Source organism: Mustela putorius, unplaced genomic scaffold, assembly GCF_011764305.1.
Source record: "Mustela putorius furo isolate JIRA1106 unplaced genomic scaffold, ASM1176430v1.1 tig00000174_pilon_pilon_pilon, whole genome shotgun sequence".
In the NCBI taxonomy this organism is placed as follows: Eukaryota; Metazoa; Chordata; class Mammalia; order Carnivora; family Mustelidae; genus Mustela; species Mustela putorius.
Window position 1 is genome coordinate 2,781,249 of NW_025421304.1, and position 14,185 is coordinate 2,795,433.

The 14,185-nt window shown below is 52.5% G+C and overlaps 2 protein-coding genes across 2 annotated transcripts; one reads left to right on the plus strand and one right to left on the minus strand.

Annotated features, from left to right (window-relative positions):
- Positions 1 to 657: 657 nt before the first annotated feature.
- LOC101687467 (major allergen I polypeptide chain 2) lies at positions 658 to 2,964 on the minus strand. The gene is made up of 3 exons (XM_004765179.2): positions 2,865 to 2,964; positions 2,243 to 2,424; positions 658 to 859 (listed from the first exon to the last, which is right to left on the minus strand). Exons 1-3 carry the CDS (start codon positions 2,923 to 2,925, stop codon positions 779 to 781), a joined length of 324 nt encoding a protein of 107 aa, XP_004765236.1. The 5' UTR covers positions 2,926 to 2,964; the 3' UTR covers positions 658 to 778.
- Positions 2,965 to 6,679: 3,715 nt separating this feature from the next.
- Positions 6,680 to 8,257, plus strand: LOC101687932 (major allergen I polypeptide chain 1). Its single transcript, XM_004765180.3, has 3 exons — positions 6,680 to 6,790; positions 6,930 to 7,117; positions 8,102 to 8,257. The coding sequence occupies exons 1-3, from the start codon at positions 6,730 to 6,732 to the stop codon at positions 8,129 to 8,131; spliced, it is 279 nt and encodes a 92-aa protein (XP_004765237.1). The 5' UTR covers positions 6,680 to 6,729; the 3' UTR covers positions 8,132 to 8,257.
- Positions 8,258 to 14,185: the final 5,928 nt, after the last annotated feature.

Here is a 14,185-nt window from a genome sequence, read left to right on the forward strand (position 1 = left end):
ATAAACGGGGGTGCCTGGGTTGCTCAGTGGGTTAAGCCTCTGCCTTCGGCTCAGGTCATGATCTCGGGGTCCTGGGATTGAGCCCCGCATCGGGCTCTCTGCTCAGCAGGGAGCCTGCTTCCCCTCCTCACTCTGCCTGCCTCTCTGCCTACTTGTATCTCTCTCTCTGTCAAATAAATAAATAAAATCTTTTAAGAAAGAAAGAAGGAAAGGCTGGGCTTCTCAGGAGACATCCACCTAAGAAACATAAAAGGGCGGCTGCCCCTCAGAGACAGAGAGGCTTGCAATAAGCCTCCTCAGGTTATGACGCTAGAGTCCACCCTCTAGTGACCAGGGTGACATTTAAGGAGCTAAACGCTCTGCAACTGGGCAAGCACCAGACCCAGCCAAAGGCTACGTGGGCAACATTCTGACCCATCCAGAGTGGTCAATCCTGGGGTTACATATGTGTCATTTAGTCTGAACACAGAATCCCCTTTACAGATGAGAGACTCGCCCGAGAAAGACGAATCCACTCACACCCACTCCTGATTCGGCCCAAATCTAGTCCCCACGCTCTTGATGACCACGTGTGTCACCCGCCTTGGCCATGTCCCGGGACCCCCTGCCAGGCCTCGCACGCTCTCTGCAGAGCACACAGACACAGGGCTGCCGAGCTAAGCTGCAGTTACTTTATTACAGCGAGCCTGAGAGAGACTGACAGAGGTGAGGACCGGTGTCGGGATTCCGGCTTCATGTGTGAAGAACAGAGCCCAGACTGGGCATCCGGGGCAAAGATTCATCTCCCCAAAGAGGCCACGGCATCCTTCAGTGGGGCCAAGGCTTCCGAGAAGCACTGGTTGCTGGTGGTGATGGTAGTCTGGGAGAGAGTAAGACGAGGGTGTACAGAAGACCTGAGCAGCAGGCAGAGTGATCTGTCCTCCCGGGATCACCCCACGGCCCATCCTCTGGGTGAGCCCGTCCTCAGCTCCAGCCCCAGCAAGAGCATCCGGCCCCCAGACGGATGGCTGGAAAGGGAGCTGCTATCTGTCAGAACGGGATAAAGAGGACTCCCTGGTGGCCCATACACAGATGTCAGAAGGGAGTCTGAACCCCCAGTGAGGGAGGCCAGAGGTTCAGGAGGTTGTGATGGAGGCTGGGCCTGAGCGAGGAGCAAGGGGGCTGAGGCTGGGTCGAGGCCTCCTGCCCCTGCCTGGCATGTGGCAGGTGTGGGGCGGTGGGGGGTAGGGGGTGTGGATGCCGAGGCGGTGAGCGGTCTCCCGGGCCCTGTGCGCTTCTGTGAACCCAGCACATTCTGCTTCTTCACAAACCTCGCCTTTGGCAGAATCGGCACTTCGGGAAAGACCGAGGGAGACACAGACTGATCCAAATCTATCTAACGCAACCAGAACAATGATGGAGAAAGACCGCTCCTCAGGGCTGCGCTGACCAGCCCCGGGGGAGCGGCTGCCTCAGGGGCCCAGGCCTGAAACAACAAGGGCCCCCTCCCCGCTTCAGGCCCCAAGATGAGGCAGATGGAAGCGGGACTCGGAGCCAAAGAACAGCCATCGAGGAGAGCAGTGAAATGGGCCGAAAACCAGAAGCCTCCCAAGCCAGGGAGCCCCTTCCTAAGAAGAGAGTCCAAGGTGGTTGGGTTTCAACATTCCGGGAACAGAGCTGAGCGCGCTCCCACAGCTGCGGGAGCGGAAGGAAGGACCCTTGCCTTCCTGCCTGGGGTGGCTCAGACCTTAAGCGTCTGCCTTGGGCTCAGGTCATGATCCCAGGGTCCTGGGTTCGAGCCCCACATCGGGCTCTCTGCTCAGCGGGGAGCCTGCTTCTCCCTCTCCTACTCCCCCTGCTTGTGTTCCCTCTCTGGCAGTGTCTCTCTCTGTCAAATAAATAAAGAAAATCTTCAAAAAATCAAATCAAATGAAATCAAATCCTACTCCTGCAGTGCTGGCTCCTGTAAAGTAGGGGGGAAAAAATCACGTGTCAACACACTTTCTGTGTTGCACGGATATCAGTGCCTGATTTTCCAGCTTTGTGTCAATTGGCATGAAAGGGACACATGTGGTAGAAGAGGCTGGTGTGCAGGCGGCGGGCGGCTGCGTGTTCTGTGTGCCGTAGGGCAGAGTTTTCAAGCATCATAGCTCTTATCCATCCTGTGGCCCCTGACTGTGCCTTTTGTCTGTCTGTGCGATGTTACAATACACTGCCTGCGTGTCTTGGGGCGGAAGGGGAGGGGAGGGGAAAGGTAAATTACCATGACAATCAGATCCAAGCCCTTGGCCTCGAGTCCCTTCTCATTGTAGCAGTCCTGGATTTTTTCTAAGGCTTCTTTTTCTGGTTCAGTAGCACCTACTACATCAAGGTTGAGGTCCAGCGGAAACCTCTCTCCAATGGCCAGGGCACCAAAGGTAGAATAAAAAATGGGGCAAGATTTCACTGAAGACACAAACAGAAAACACCTCAATGAAAGCATCACCAGGGTAGGAAGCTCCTGTTTCCCCACTCCCAGGACTGCTCACATCCCAGATGGAGAAACCAAGACACTCTCAGCAGAAGGGAACAGCGTGAGGGGCCCTGACTGCTGCCTCGAGACGTACCAGCCTGCCTGCTTCTGACCTTCCGTAAGCCCCACTACCCCCAACGAACTATCCCCTACTTTGTGCACAACTACGGACCCCTCCATCTCCAAACCTCTCCCTCCACTCTGTGACTGGAAACCTCAGGGGGGCTTATGCAGGACTCCTGGGCAATGACCTCCCAGCTGCCCCGTAACTTTGTCCCTAGAAGCTACTTGGAGATCACCATGGGGGATGAAGGAGTGAGATAGAGCGGGACAAGGGGCAGGGAAGCTATCTGTCCCTCCTTCCAACTCTCACCCATCTCGATGCCCAGCTCCTGGGTCACCAGCAAGGCCAGCATAAGCAGTGTCCCCTTCATAGTGTCAGCCACCAGAATGTTCTGCTCAGGGCAGCGTTTCTGCGGCTTTATAAACTACTAGCTCCCTGAGCCTCGCCCAGACCCCTCCTAGGTGCTCCAAGGGCCTATGGGCAGGACCTGGCACGTGTGGCTCCCTCAGCCCTTGGGCTGAAAGCCTCCTGGAGAGGATGTGGTTTTTTCCTTTGCCAAAGACCAACTAGAGCTGGCATTTCCAAGTGACTCCATCCTGAGCCAACTGCTCTGTTGTCCCAGCCCCAGCATTGACCCCTGTGGCCTGCAACTCATTCCACCAACCTATCCTAGCTTTGAGTGCATTATACTCCCAATCACATGAGGTGTCAAGGACAAGTCTATGCCACTACAGGTTGACAAAAGATCGGCCAGCCTTTCCTGTGCCTACGTTGAAGTCCTGCAGATACCTATGGGGTGCTGAGCCCAACTAGACCCTCTTGACCACCTTCAGTGCTGCAGGCTCTGGACCGAGCCCCAGGGATGCATGGGCACCATTCTTGGGCCCTGAAGTACACCCTACCAGGGAAGTCTCAGGACTCCTGGCCATTGCAGTGCTCCTCAAGGACCGATAACACTCCTAATGTAAGATCATGTCTCCTGTTCCCTTCTTGCCCTTAAAGAAGCAAATTCCTGGGCACCTTCTGGACTTCCAGTGGGTCCAGCTTTGGCCCTGTCTCATCCCCTTCATAGGTGAACCTGGTCCCAAGAGGAGCTTGGGCTTAACAGCCCATCCAGAAACACTGGTGAGTAGTTGCAGAGTTGTACAGCTTCTCACCCATGCCCACCGTGGGCTGGAGCTCTACAGACCAGAGGGCGAGGCCAACCAGAGGGGTCACACCATTGGCTTAAACTCCCTCAAGAGTTAAATTCAGGGCGCCTGGGTGGCTCAGTGGGTTACGCCGCTGCCTTCGGCTCAGGCCATGATCTCAGGGTCCTGGGATCGAGTCCCGCATCAGGCTCTCTGCTCAGCAGGGAGCCTGCTTCCTCCTCTCTCTCTCTCTGCCTGCCACTCTGCCTACTTGTAATCTCTCTTTGTCAAATAAATAAATAAATAAATCTTTAAAAAAAAAAAAAAACGTAAAAAAAAAAAGAGTTAAATTCAACCTTCTACTCTAGCAAAGTGGTTTATTGGCACAAACAAGGCGAGACAGTCCATGAAAATTCTGGAAGGAAAGTTCCCCAGGGGCCAAATCTGGAACAATTTAAGCAACCATAGAAATGACATAGTATTAGATGATAACCCAAAGTATAAAATTGTATCTGTGAGTCCATACTGATTAAATAAATGATTTAATAAACAAGTAAATGGAGAAGACACAGATACTCCTCACAGAAGCATTCCAAATAACACACTTAGATACTCTCTCTTCAGGAACCAGAGCTCATTGCCCTGTCCTCCTTTTGAGTAGGCTAGACTTAGTAACTCACTTCTAGAGAGTAGGGAAAGAAGGAAACCATGCAGAAACCTAGCAAACCCAACATGAATCAAACAATCAAGGCCAATACAACCAGTGGTGAGACATACTGATGTCACATATGCCACATGTGATGGCACTTCCCCTCTTTGGTGTCTCCTTCAAAACCCAAGGTCTGAACCCCAATCCAAATTAGAAGAAACAGAGCAGCCAAGTCAGTTTGGTGGACATTCTCTAACACCTGGCCAGTCTTCAAGACCATCATGGCCACAACAAACAAGGGAAGACTGAGAAATTGTCACAGATCAGGAGAGAGTGGGGAGACATGACAATCAATGCTGTGTTTAGGATGTGGGTTGGATTCTAGAACACAGAGAGGACATTAATGGACAAATTGGTGGAATCTCAAATAAAGTTTGGAGTTTAGTCAGTAGTGGTAAACCAATGTCAGCTTCTTGGTTTTGACAAATCTTCACAGCTTTTCTGTAAGTCTAGAATTACTCTGGATAAAAATGAATTAAAAAAAAAAAAAAACCACTTGCATTAGTAAAGGATTGCATATACTGCAAGACCTTGTCCAGAAAGTTCCCCCAACCTCAGCAAATGTCCCCGCCTCTGGAGAGATCTCAGATGGTTTTGTGGCACCCAGTGGGGTTGGACGGACATCAGCATCCTGTGTTACTCCAGCACCCCAAACTCTGGCTTCATCACCTCCCAGAGCTGGGGAGAACTTGAAGGAAGAGCCTAGTGAAAGGTATCAGACCCTAGTGAAAGGTATCAGACCTAGTGAAAGGTATCATCCTCCAGGTGTCCCCACCACACTGAAATTCGGTCCCGCAGCATGTCCACTCGGGGGCCTATGGTGCTCACCTTCCCAGGCCAACAGGTGCCCAGGAACCCGAGAGACATCTGCAATGGCCTGAGTCTCTCGTGAGATGCCCTCACAGGCATGGCCTCTGGGCATCAGGACTGGAACGGTTCCACGGCAGCCACCTGACAGGGGGAGCTCGGGACTCAACACCCTCTTCGCCAAGAGCAGTTACCGGATGTGAATCCTGTTTGGCATAAGGCTCTGACTGGGGTCAAAAAACGCGTGCCCTCCCTTGAGCTCTGGGCTCCAGTAACCTCTTCTGACCCGATGACTCAGAGTAAAGAAAGGCCAGGCAGGCACTGCCAAAGCGAGCCCAAGCAAAACCGTTCTTGGTGGTCGGCTCCACAGAAGTAGGGGATGCCTTGCGTTCCTCTAGCGAACATTCTTGAAACACCTGCTATGTGTCCGTGTCCGGGGGACGCAGCACCACACACAGCCGAGCCCCCCCTTTCCCGGAGCTAGTTATACATCTGAGAGAAAGTGAAAGACAATGATGAGTGCCAGGGACAGCCAGGGAAGGAGATGAAGTCGGGGAGGGCAGCGGGGCGGGGCCAGGCTCCAAGGGGTCAACCCCGTGGCAAAGTCTCGCTGATATGGTGACATTTGAAGAGACCTGAGCCATCAGGCCACGTATCATGTTCTTGGAGGAAGAGCCTTGCAGGCAGCGGGGGCAGCTCGAGCCAAGGCCCTGCTGCAGGGGTACAATCTGGAACACCAAGCAGCCGGCCCGGGGCCCGGTCCAGAAGCAGCAGGGCGACCAGGGAGTGGGGACAGAACGGCAGGGAAAGGCCCCAGGCCTACAAGGCACACAGGGACTGTAGGCCGGAGAAGGAGCCTGGCTTTTCCTCGCTTGCACCTCTGGAGACAGAGCGGTGTGGACCGTGTAGAGAAGCTCAAGAGAAAAGGCTGGTAGGGGAAATGCTGTTTCTGAGGCAGACTGAGGCGCCCCCAGAGAAACCAGGTGACAGGGCTTGGTCAGCATGGAGGGGAAGATTCGGGGCTCCAGATACAGACCCCAAGGACTGGCTGAAGGGAGGCCACTGAGCAGGTCAAGGACAGAGACGATGCTGCAGGCAGGGGCTTCCTCGCTGTGAGACCATTAGCTAAGCACTGGGCTTCCTGAAGAATCCCTCAGCTCTGACCAAACTGTCTCTAAGGTCACAAGTAATGAGAGGCTGACATCGGCCATCATTCGGGAGGCCTGATGTGGGAGACTTTTGCCCCTTTTCCCAGTCAACCTAGGAAACTGCAGTTCTGAAACCTCTGGTGTCAGCTGACACTTGGACTGAGCCCTCGGATGGGGAAGAGAGGTCAAGTTTGTGTCCTTTGTTGACTCAGGGACTTAGAGTGTCGCCTACACATACACCTCCTCCCTCCGTGGCCCCCGGGCAAGTCCAGGCTGCAACCAGGAGAGGCCTGGCAGGGCCTCCTGGGAGAGGACGGCCCTGCTCCTCTGTGGGCATAAAAGGGCTCCAGGCGGGGCAGGGAGCAGCTGCCACCCACACCATGAAGCCGGCCGGTGCTCTCCTGCTTCTCTGCGCTGCCTTGCTCCTGATCTCAGGCGGAGGTGGGCGCCTAGGGCCGCAGGTTCTCCAGGGGTTCTGATACCTTCCCAGGGCAGTTCTGAGCCTGTCGGGGGGAGGAAAGGAGGAATGTGTCCCGGGGAAGGTCCTTCAACAGAGCGTCAGCTTATCTTTGTGTTCCAGATTGTAAAATTTGCTCATCTGTGAAGCACGATGTCACCCTGTTCATCAAGGGCACCCCTGACGAGTATGTCCAGCAGGTGGCCCAGTACCGAAACGAGACTATAATTTTGGAAAATGCCAGAAGCCTGAAGGAGTGCGTGGATGCGAAATTCACAGAAGATGACAGGACAAATGCTATCAATGTGCTGGTGGGTCCAGCTCTATGTGTCCATCTCCCTGGCAGACCTGGGGGTCTGCTCGGGGTGGGGTGGGGGGCCACCCATTTTTCTTCTCCACCATCGCCCTTCCCTGGGGATCCAGAAAGAGAAAAGCTTCATGGATAGGGAAGCAGAGAGGGTGGTGTAGGAAAGACTCAGCCCAGCCCTAGGGCTTTCTGGCCGGCACTGGCTGCTCAAGTGCTGCCCGGCCACCGGTCTGGGAGCTGGCAGGCCCTCCTGTGTCCTTGGCATTGCCTGGCCTCCGTGTCAGGCCCTCAGTGCTGGCCTCCCTGACTCCAGCCTCTCCAGCGCGTGAGCCTGGATCTTTATAAACTGTTAGCACGGGGTCCTTCCTGTCTCCCAACATGGGTTCCTTTACTTAAACTCCTCAAGTTCCCTATTCCTTCCCCCCTAAAACCTTCATTTGTCCTCATTCCCGGGCTCCCAGAGTGCCATTCCATGCCTCACATGCCAGGAGAGCAGAGGGCAGGGGAGAGGAGGGGAGGGGAGGGGGAGAAGGAAGGGGAGAAGGCAGCTTCCAAAAGCCCCCTCCGGCCCTTCCCAGGCCTGAGAGGCCCCCAGTAGAAAATCACAGTGAGTCCTCTCTTGGCTCTCGCAAGAGGGGGAACAGGCTGCTGCTTCAAGCCGCGAGGGTCCGGGGGCAGAAGGACGAAGCAGAGCCGGAGACCCCCAGGGGCCCGTAGGTGCACCTGAGCCTGCCAGGACCTTCTCAGCAGCCTCTTTCCACCCCATCCCACCACCGTGATGCCTCTGCGTCACTCTGCTCCACTGGAGGAAGCTTCTAGGCACACCTGGGGTTCTCTTGTGGTGCAGGAGGTGGGGGGAATCCACCTTTGCCTGCCCCCATCGAAGCTGTCCTCCAAACAAAGCCACAGTCTGGTCCCTGGGGAGTGTCCCGTGCGCCCTCCAGTTCCCCTTGAGGCCTCACCAGGTTTCCTGCCTTTCTCTCTGCAGAATAAAATATACTCCAGTCCTTTGTGTTAACGGAGCCATCTCTGCCAGGAGCCCCACGGATGTCCCTTAACTGATCACCGACTCAGTAATCTCGGCGGCCTGCCCCGTCCAGGGGTCTGATTAGAGGATTCCCAGCAATAAAAGCCTTGCAATTTACGGCAGCATTTGCTCCTTGGGCTGGGCTTTGGGGACGGAGGGCTGTCACCTTGGGGACCTCCAGGGCGCCTTCCAGCTGCGGCTAGGTTGGAATGCTGCCCACGTTCTTCCCCCACGGAATGCCACAGGTGGGGACGCAGGTGACAGTAACCAGGAGAGCCAGAGTGTCTGAGCACTTCTGTGCCCCAAGACGCACGGGTGGCACAGGCCGCCTTGCTCCGAGTGATCCCAGCTCCTGGCCTACGGCCCGCCACTCTGACTCCCAGGGTCTGTCCGGGGGGCTGCTTCTGAGATGGAAAACTGTCCCTGTGCTCGCAAGCAGAGCCTAGGGGACACCAGCAGGTTGCGGGGCACAGACTCTTCCCGTCACCCTCGCACAGGTGACTCAGGCTGCGTATCCCGCCCTTCCGCCATTCTACACATTTCAAAGCTCTTGGGCTTTCCTCAGGAGAGCTGGTCTCTGAGGGAGAGGAGCTGGAGGGGTCTTCCAGCGTCAGGGACAGAGACTCACCGTGGCCGCAGTGAGGGCAGGAAGTGATGGCGCCCCCTCCACAGGTGAGACGATGATGAGTGATGGGCACTTTGCTGTCACTGAGACACCATCAGTCTCTCGACTGTCACACACAGAACCCCCTGGGCATGGCTGCCCCACGAGCCATGTCGATGCTGCCCATGTGCCCTGCCTTCTCCCAGCCTGGGGAACCTTCCCTAATCTGGGGCCAAGGTCAAAACTCAAGTGCAGGGGCACCTGGGTGGTTCAGTGGGTGAAGCCTCTGCCTTCAGCTCAGGCCATTGTGTCAGGGTCCTGGGATGAGTCCCACCTCTGGCTCCCCGCTCAGCGGGGAGTCTGCTTCTCCCCCTGCCCCTCCACCCACTTGTGCGTGCGCGTGTGCACTCTCTCTCCCTCATAAAATAGATAAAATCTTTTAAAAAGTCAAGTTCAGGTGCCCTTCGAAATCCTGTTCTGTCTGACATCCAAACCTCAGTGGCTTAAAGGGTAAATGTCAGAAACTTGAGGTTCTCAATCTCTGACTCTCACGCGACCTTGACTCTGAGATCATAAAAGCCCCACTTTCGTGGAGTCTGACCGAAATTCACCCGAAGCTGAGGCAGATTACCCGCTCCTGGAGACCTCTTCCCTCCGCAAGCACCCGCACCCTCCCTCCCTCACCGTTCACGGGCTGTCCCCACCCCAGGAGGTGCTGACCCACCCCAGGCCCGCTCTGAGAGCCTGAAAGAGTTTATGCCCACAGGGCGACCCTCAAACAACGCCGACCCCAGCCTCCTTGACATCTGGGGGGGTCAGCGCTGGGGTGAACCCTGCCCCCTCTGATAAGGTGCCCGGTGGTCTCGAGTCCCAGCTGCCCACGCTGGTGGCTTTTCTCACCTTCCTGTTCGACTTCCCTGAGCTCCTCCCTAAGATCACCTCCCAGATAAACCGCCGGCCCCCAAGTCCTTGCGTCAGGGTCTCCTTTGGTGGCAACACAAGCTGACACACAGCAGCCTACACCCAGCTTCCTGATGGAGAAGGAAAGGCAACCAAATAGAAGAGTGGAAGACGTTTGGGGAAGGCGGCAAGAGGAAAACACTGGAAAAGCCTAAGGAGCGTCTTCCTTACCGAGGCCGTGAGGGGTCAGGCCAGACTACCGTCTTTCAAGAGAGACACAGAAGGCACAAGAACAAAACAGAAGGCTAACTAACCTGTTGTGGTCGAGGTGCCCAGGAAAAAAATAAAGCAAGCCGAGATTACCGGGGAAGGCCCAGACTAAGAGAGATCCTGAAAGGAAGCTCAGAGGAAGAAGGCAAAAGGGGCTGCAGGCGGGTCATTAAAGTCCAGGGAGACACTTGCACGACGGTCCGGTGCAGGACACGACTGTCCGGTGCGGGACATGGTGTGCTCACCGCACCAGCACAGGCTCACAAAACCCCGCACCTCTCAGTAAATGCCATGAAGTGGGAAAAAAAAAAAAAAAACCACAGTGAAAAATACATTTCTGGTTCTCTTTCCCTTCTCAAAATCCCATGAAAAAGATAGTAAAAGAATTTAAAAGTATAAGCCCAGGTGGACAAAAGGCACAGTACAGGGCATACCACCAGGCAGTTGAACGTAGCCTGTTTTTCAGAGAATCAGGCACCTGGGGGCTCAGTCGGTTAAGCGTCTGACTTTTGATTTGGGCACAGGTCGTGACCTTCAGGTCATGAGATCGAGCCCCATGTCAGGCTCCGGGTGGGGCATGGAGCCTGCTTAGATTCTCTCTCTCCCTCTGCCCCTCTCCACCCCCACATGTTTTCTCTCTCTCTCTCAAAAAAAAAAATTTTTTTTTTAATTAAAAATAATATGTTTTCAGAGAACAGAAAGCAGAAAAAGATATGCTAACTCCAGGCAGAGAAAGCTACATCTACTAAGTAAGGGAAAAGCCAGTTTTTCCTACAGAACTCCAAAGAGGTTTGGGCTTCCGAGGCACTGGACAGAGCAGTGGGTAAGAGTAAATAAAGCTGCAAAACCAGAAGGAGGCAAGGGGTGGAAAATTTCTATGTGGAATCACTTAAATCTGTAATCTCACGCCCCCATCCGTTTAAGGCACAGAACACCTGCATCGAGGTATACAGTGTCCAAGAAGGAAGCTGGAGAGACAGTATGACGTCATGATTAATACATCATGGTTAAGAACTTCGCCCATTCAGGGCGCCTGGGTGGCTCAGTGGGTTAAAGCCTCCTCTGCCTTCGGCTCAGGTCATGATCTCAGGGTCCTGGGAGCCTGCTTCCTCCTCTCTCTCTCTGCCTGCCTCTCTGCCCACTTGTGATCTCTGTCAAATAAATTTTTAAAATCTTGGGAAAAAAAAACAGACTTATAGATACAGAAAAGAAACTGAAGTGTTACCAGAGGAAAGGGGTTTGCGAGGACAGATGTAATAGGTGAGGGGGACCGAGAGGTACAATCTTCCAGTTATAAAATAGATAAGACATGGGGATATAATGTACAGTGTAGGAATACACTCAGTAACATTATAACAACTTTGTCTGGTGATAGAGTGACTAGACTCGCTGTGGTGGCCATTTTGGAATGTAAATCAGTACCGAATCACCACATTGTACACCAGCAGGTAATACAATATTGGATGTCAATTATTCTTCAATTTTTAAAAATGGAGGGGAATAAAAGGATAGATTTTCATGTGTGATCAAAATTACGTTGTTATCAGTTTATTTTTTTTTAAGATTTTATTTATTTGACAGAGAAAGAGACATACAGAGAGGGAACACAAGCAGGGGGAGTGGGAGAGGGAGAAGCAGTCTTGCCCCAGAGCAGGGAACCCAATGTGGGGCTTGATCCCAGGACCTTGGGATCATATGATCTGAGCCAAAGGCAGACACTTAACGACTGAGCCACCCAAGCGCCCTGAGTTGTTATCAGTTTAAAATGGACTCTTACGTCATTAAGAAGTTTTATGTAACCCTCATGGGGCCCACAAAGCAAAATTCTGCAGTAGTTACATGAATGACAGAGAGAAAGGGATCAAAGCCTACCACTGCGGAAAATCATCGGTTCACACAGGAAGACAGTAAAAGGGGAAGAGGAAGAAAGGAAAGAAACAAAGAACTACAAAACAGACAAAACAACTAAAAAGGGGCGACTGGGTGGCTCAGTTGGTTAAGTGTCTGATCTCTTGGTTTCGGCACAGGTCATGGTCTCACGGGTCCTGAGATGGAGCCCTGCGACAGGCTCCACGCTCAGCCAGGAACCTGTCTGAAATGCTCGCTCTCTGCCCCTCCTCCCCCCACCTGCATACATGCACACACACATGCTCTTTCACTCTAAAATGAAAGAACTTAAAAAAAAAAAATAAGATGGCATGAGTAAGTCTTGACTTACTCATAATTACTTCAAATGTAAGTTAAATTCTCTTTTCAAAAGGCATTCGGTGGCTGAATTAATTTTCTTTTTAAAGGTACATCTAGAGGAGCACCTGGGAGGCTTAGTCAGCTAAGTGTCTGATTTAGCTCAAGTCATGATCCCAGGATCCTGAGGTCGAGTCCCACCTCAGGCTCCTTGGTCAGCAGAGAACCTGCTTCTCCACTCTGCCTGCCTCTCCTGCTGCTTGTGCTCTCTTACTCTCTCTCTCTCTGATAAATAAAATCTTTTTTTTTTTAAGATTGTTTATTTATTTGACAAAAAAGAGAGAGATCACAAGTAGACAGAGAGGCAGGCAGAGAGAGAGGGGGAAGCAGGCTCCCTGCTGAGCAGAGCCCAGTTCAGTGCTCGATCCCAGCACCCAGAGATCATGACTTGAGGTGAAGTCAGAGCTTAACCCACTGAGCCACCCAGGTCTCCTGTGTGAACTAGTCCACAGACCAGGTTGAAGTCAAGCCCAGGCGATCAGGACAGTCCCAAGCGGCAGGTGGCCGTCTTTGCCAATACCCCGGAGTGTCGCTCTCCTGCTCATCTTTCCTTATTGCCAGGTGGCCATCAACTGAGAAGCAGGATTGGAACGGGGACTTCTCCATCCCAGGGTTCCATAACATAACCTGAAACAAGATGGAGGGCATAAGGGGCTGTCACACTCCCCCCCACCATGCCTAACAACACACAGAGCGACTACGCCTGGATTTTTCCAACTTTTCTTTCCTCAAAGTCTTTCTCGACCCTATGGAACAAAAAGTTGTCACTGAGTAGCGTCCCAGCAGAGGGGCTGTTCTTCCCTACTCCCTCTCCCCCAGCATAAAGATAAAGATATATTTTAAACCTTAAGCTAGAATAAATAAGAAAAAAAAAGAAAGACACAAAATCAGAAATGAGGGGCGCCTGGGTGGCTCAGTGGGTTAAGCCGCTGCCTTCGGCTCAGGTCATGATCTCAGGGTCCTGGGATCGAGTCCCGCCTCGGGCTCTCTGCTCAGCAGGGAGCCTGCTTCCTCCTCTCTCTCTGCCTGCCTCTCTGACTACTTGTAATCTCTCTCTGTCAAATAAATAAATAAAATCTTTTAAAAAAAAATCAGAAATGAAAGAAACAAACCCTTAATATCACCCTCAACGGTGAAAAGCTAAGAGCTTTTCTTCCTAAATGAGGAACAAGACAAGGATGCCTACTCTTGTCACTTTTTATTCAACATGGTATTTAAAGTCCCAGCCAGGGGGCACCTGGGTGGCTCAGTAGGTTAAATCCTCTTCCTTTGGCTTGGGTCATGGTCCCAGGGTCCTGGGATTGAGCCCCGTGTCAGGCCCTCTGCTCAGCAGGGAGCCTGCTTCCCCCCAACCCCTGCTCTCTCTCTGCCTGCCTCTCTGCCTAATTGTGATCTCTGTCTGTCAAATAAATAAATAAAATCTTCGAAAAAGAAAAATAAAGTCCCAGCCAGAGTGATCAGGCAAGGAAAAGGAATACTAGGCATCCAAATAAGAAAGAAGTCGAATTGTCACTATTTGTAGAAGACCTATTACATACAGGAAACCTTATACAGTCCACCAAAACATACAAAAAGTTGCAGGATACAAAAGAAATGTACCAAATCTGTTGTGTTTCTAATTAAATTAAGAAATCCATTTATAGGGGTGCCTGGGTGGCTCAGTGGGTTGGGCCTCTTCTTTCGGCTCAGGTCATGATCTCAGGGTCCTGGGATCAAGCCCTGAGTTGGGCTCTCTGCTCAGCAGGGAGCCTGCTTTCCCCTCTCTCTCTGCCTCTCTGCCTACTTGTGATCTCTCTCTGTGACAAATAAATAAAATAAAATTTAAAAAAAAGAAATCCATTTATAATCGTATCCAAAGGAATAAAACTGACCGAAGTCATGAAAGACCTGCACACTGAAAACTAAAAGAAATTGAAGAAAACACAAATTAATGGAAAGCTGCCCTGTGTTCACGGTTCAGAAGAGTATCGTTAAAATTCTACCCAATGCTGTCCACATACATTCAGTCCTGGGCTGGCAGCCACAGC

Excerpts from the sequence above, each read along its gene's own strand:
- LOC101687467 (XM_004765179.2), bottom strand. The coding sequence starts at position 2,925 with ATGAAGGGGACACTGCTTATGCTGGCCTTGCTGGTGACCCAGGAGCTG. Across the intron at positions 2,425-2,864 it reads GGAGCTGGGCATCGAGATGG|TGAAATCTTGCCCCATTTTT; the intron begins GTGAGAGTTGGA and ends TTGTGTCTTCAG. Across the intron at positions 860-2,242 it reads GCTTGGATCTGATTGTCATG|ACTACCATCACCACCAGCAA; the intron begins GTAATTTACCTT and ends ACTCTCTCCCAG.
- LOC101687932 (XM_004765180.3), top strand. The coding sequence starts at position 6,730 with ATGAAGCCGGCCGGTGCTCTCCTGCTTCTCTGCGCTGCCTTGCTCCTG. Across the intron at positions 6,791-6,929 it reads GCTCCTGATCTCAGGCGGAG|ATTGTAAAATTTGCTCATCT; the intron begins GTGGGCGCCTAG and ends TTTGTGTTCCAG. Across the intron at positions 7,118-8,101 it reads CAAATGCTATCAATGTGCTG|AATAAAATATACTCCAGTCC; the intron begins GTGGGTCCAGCT and ends TTCTCTCTGCAG.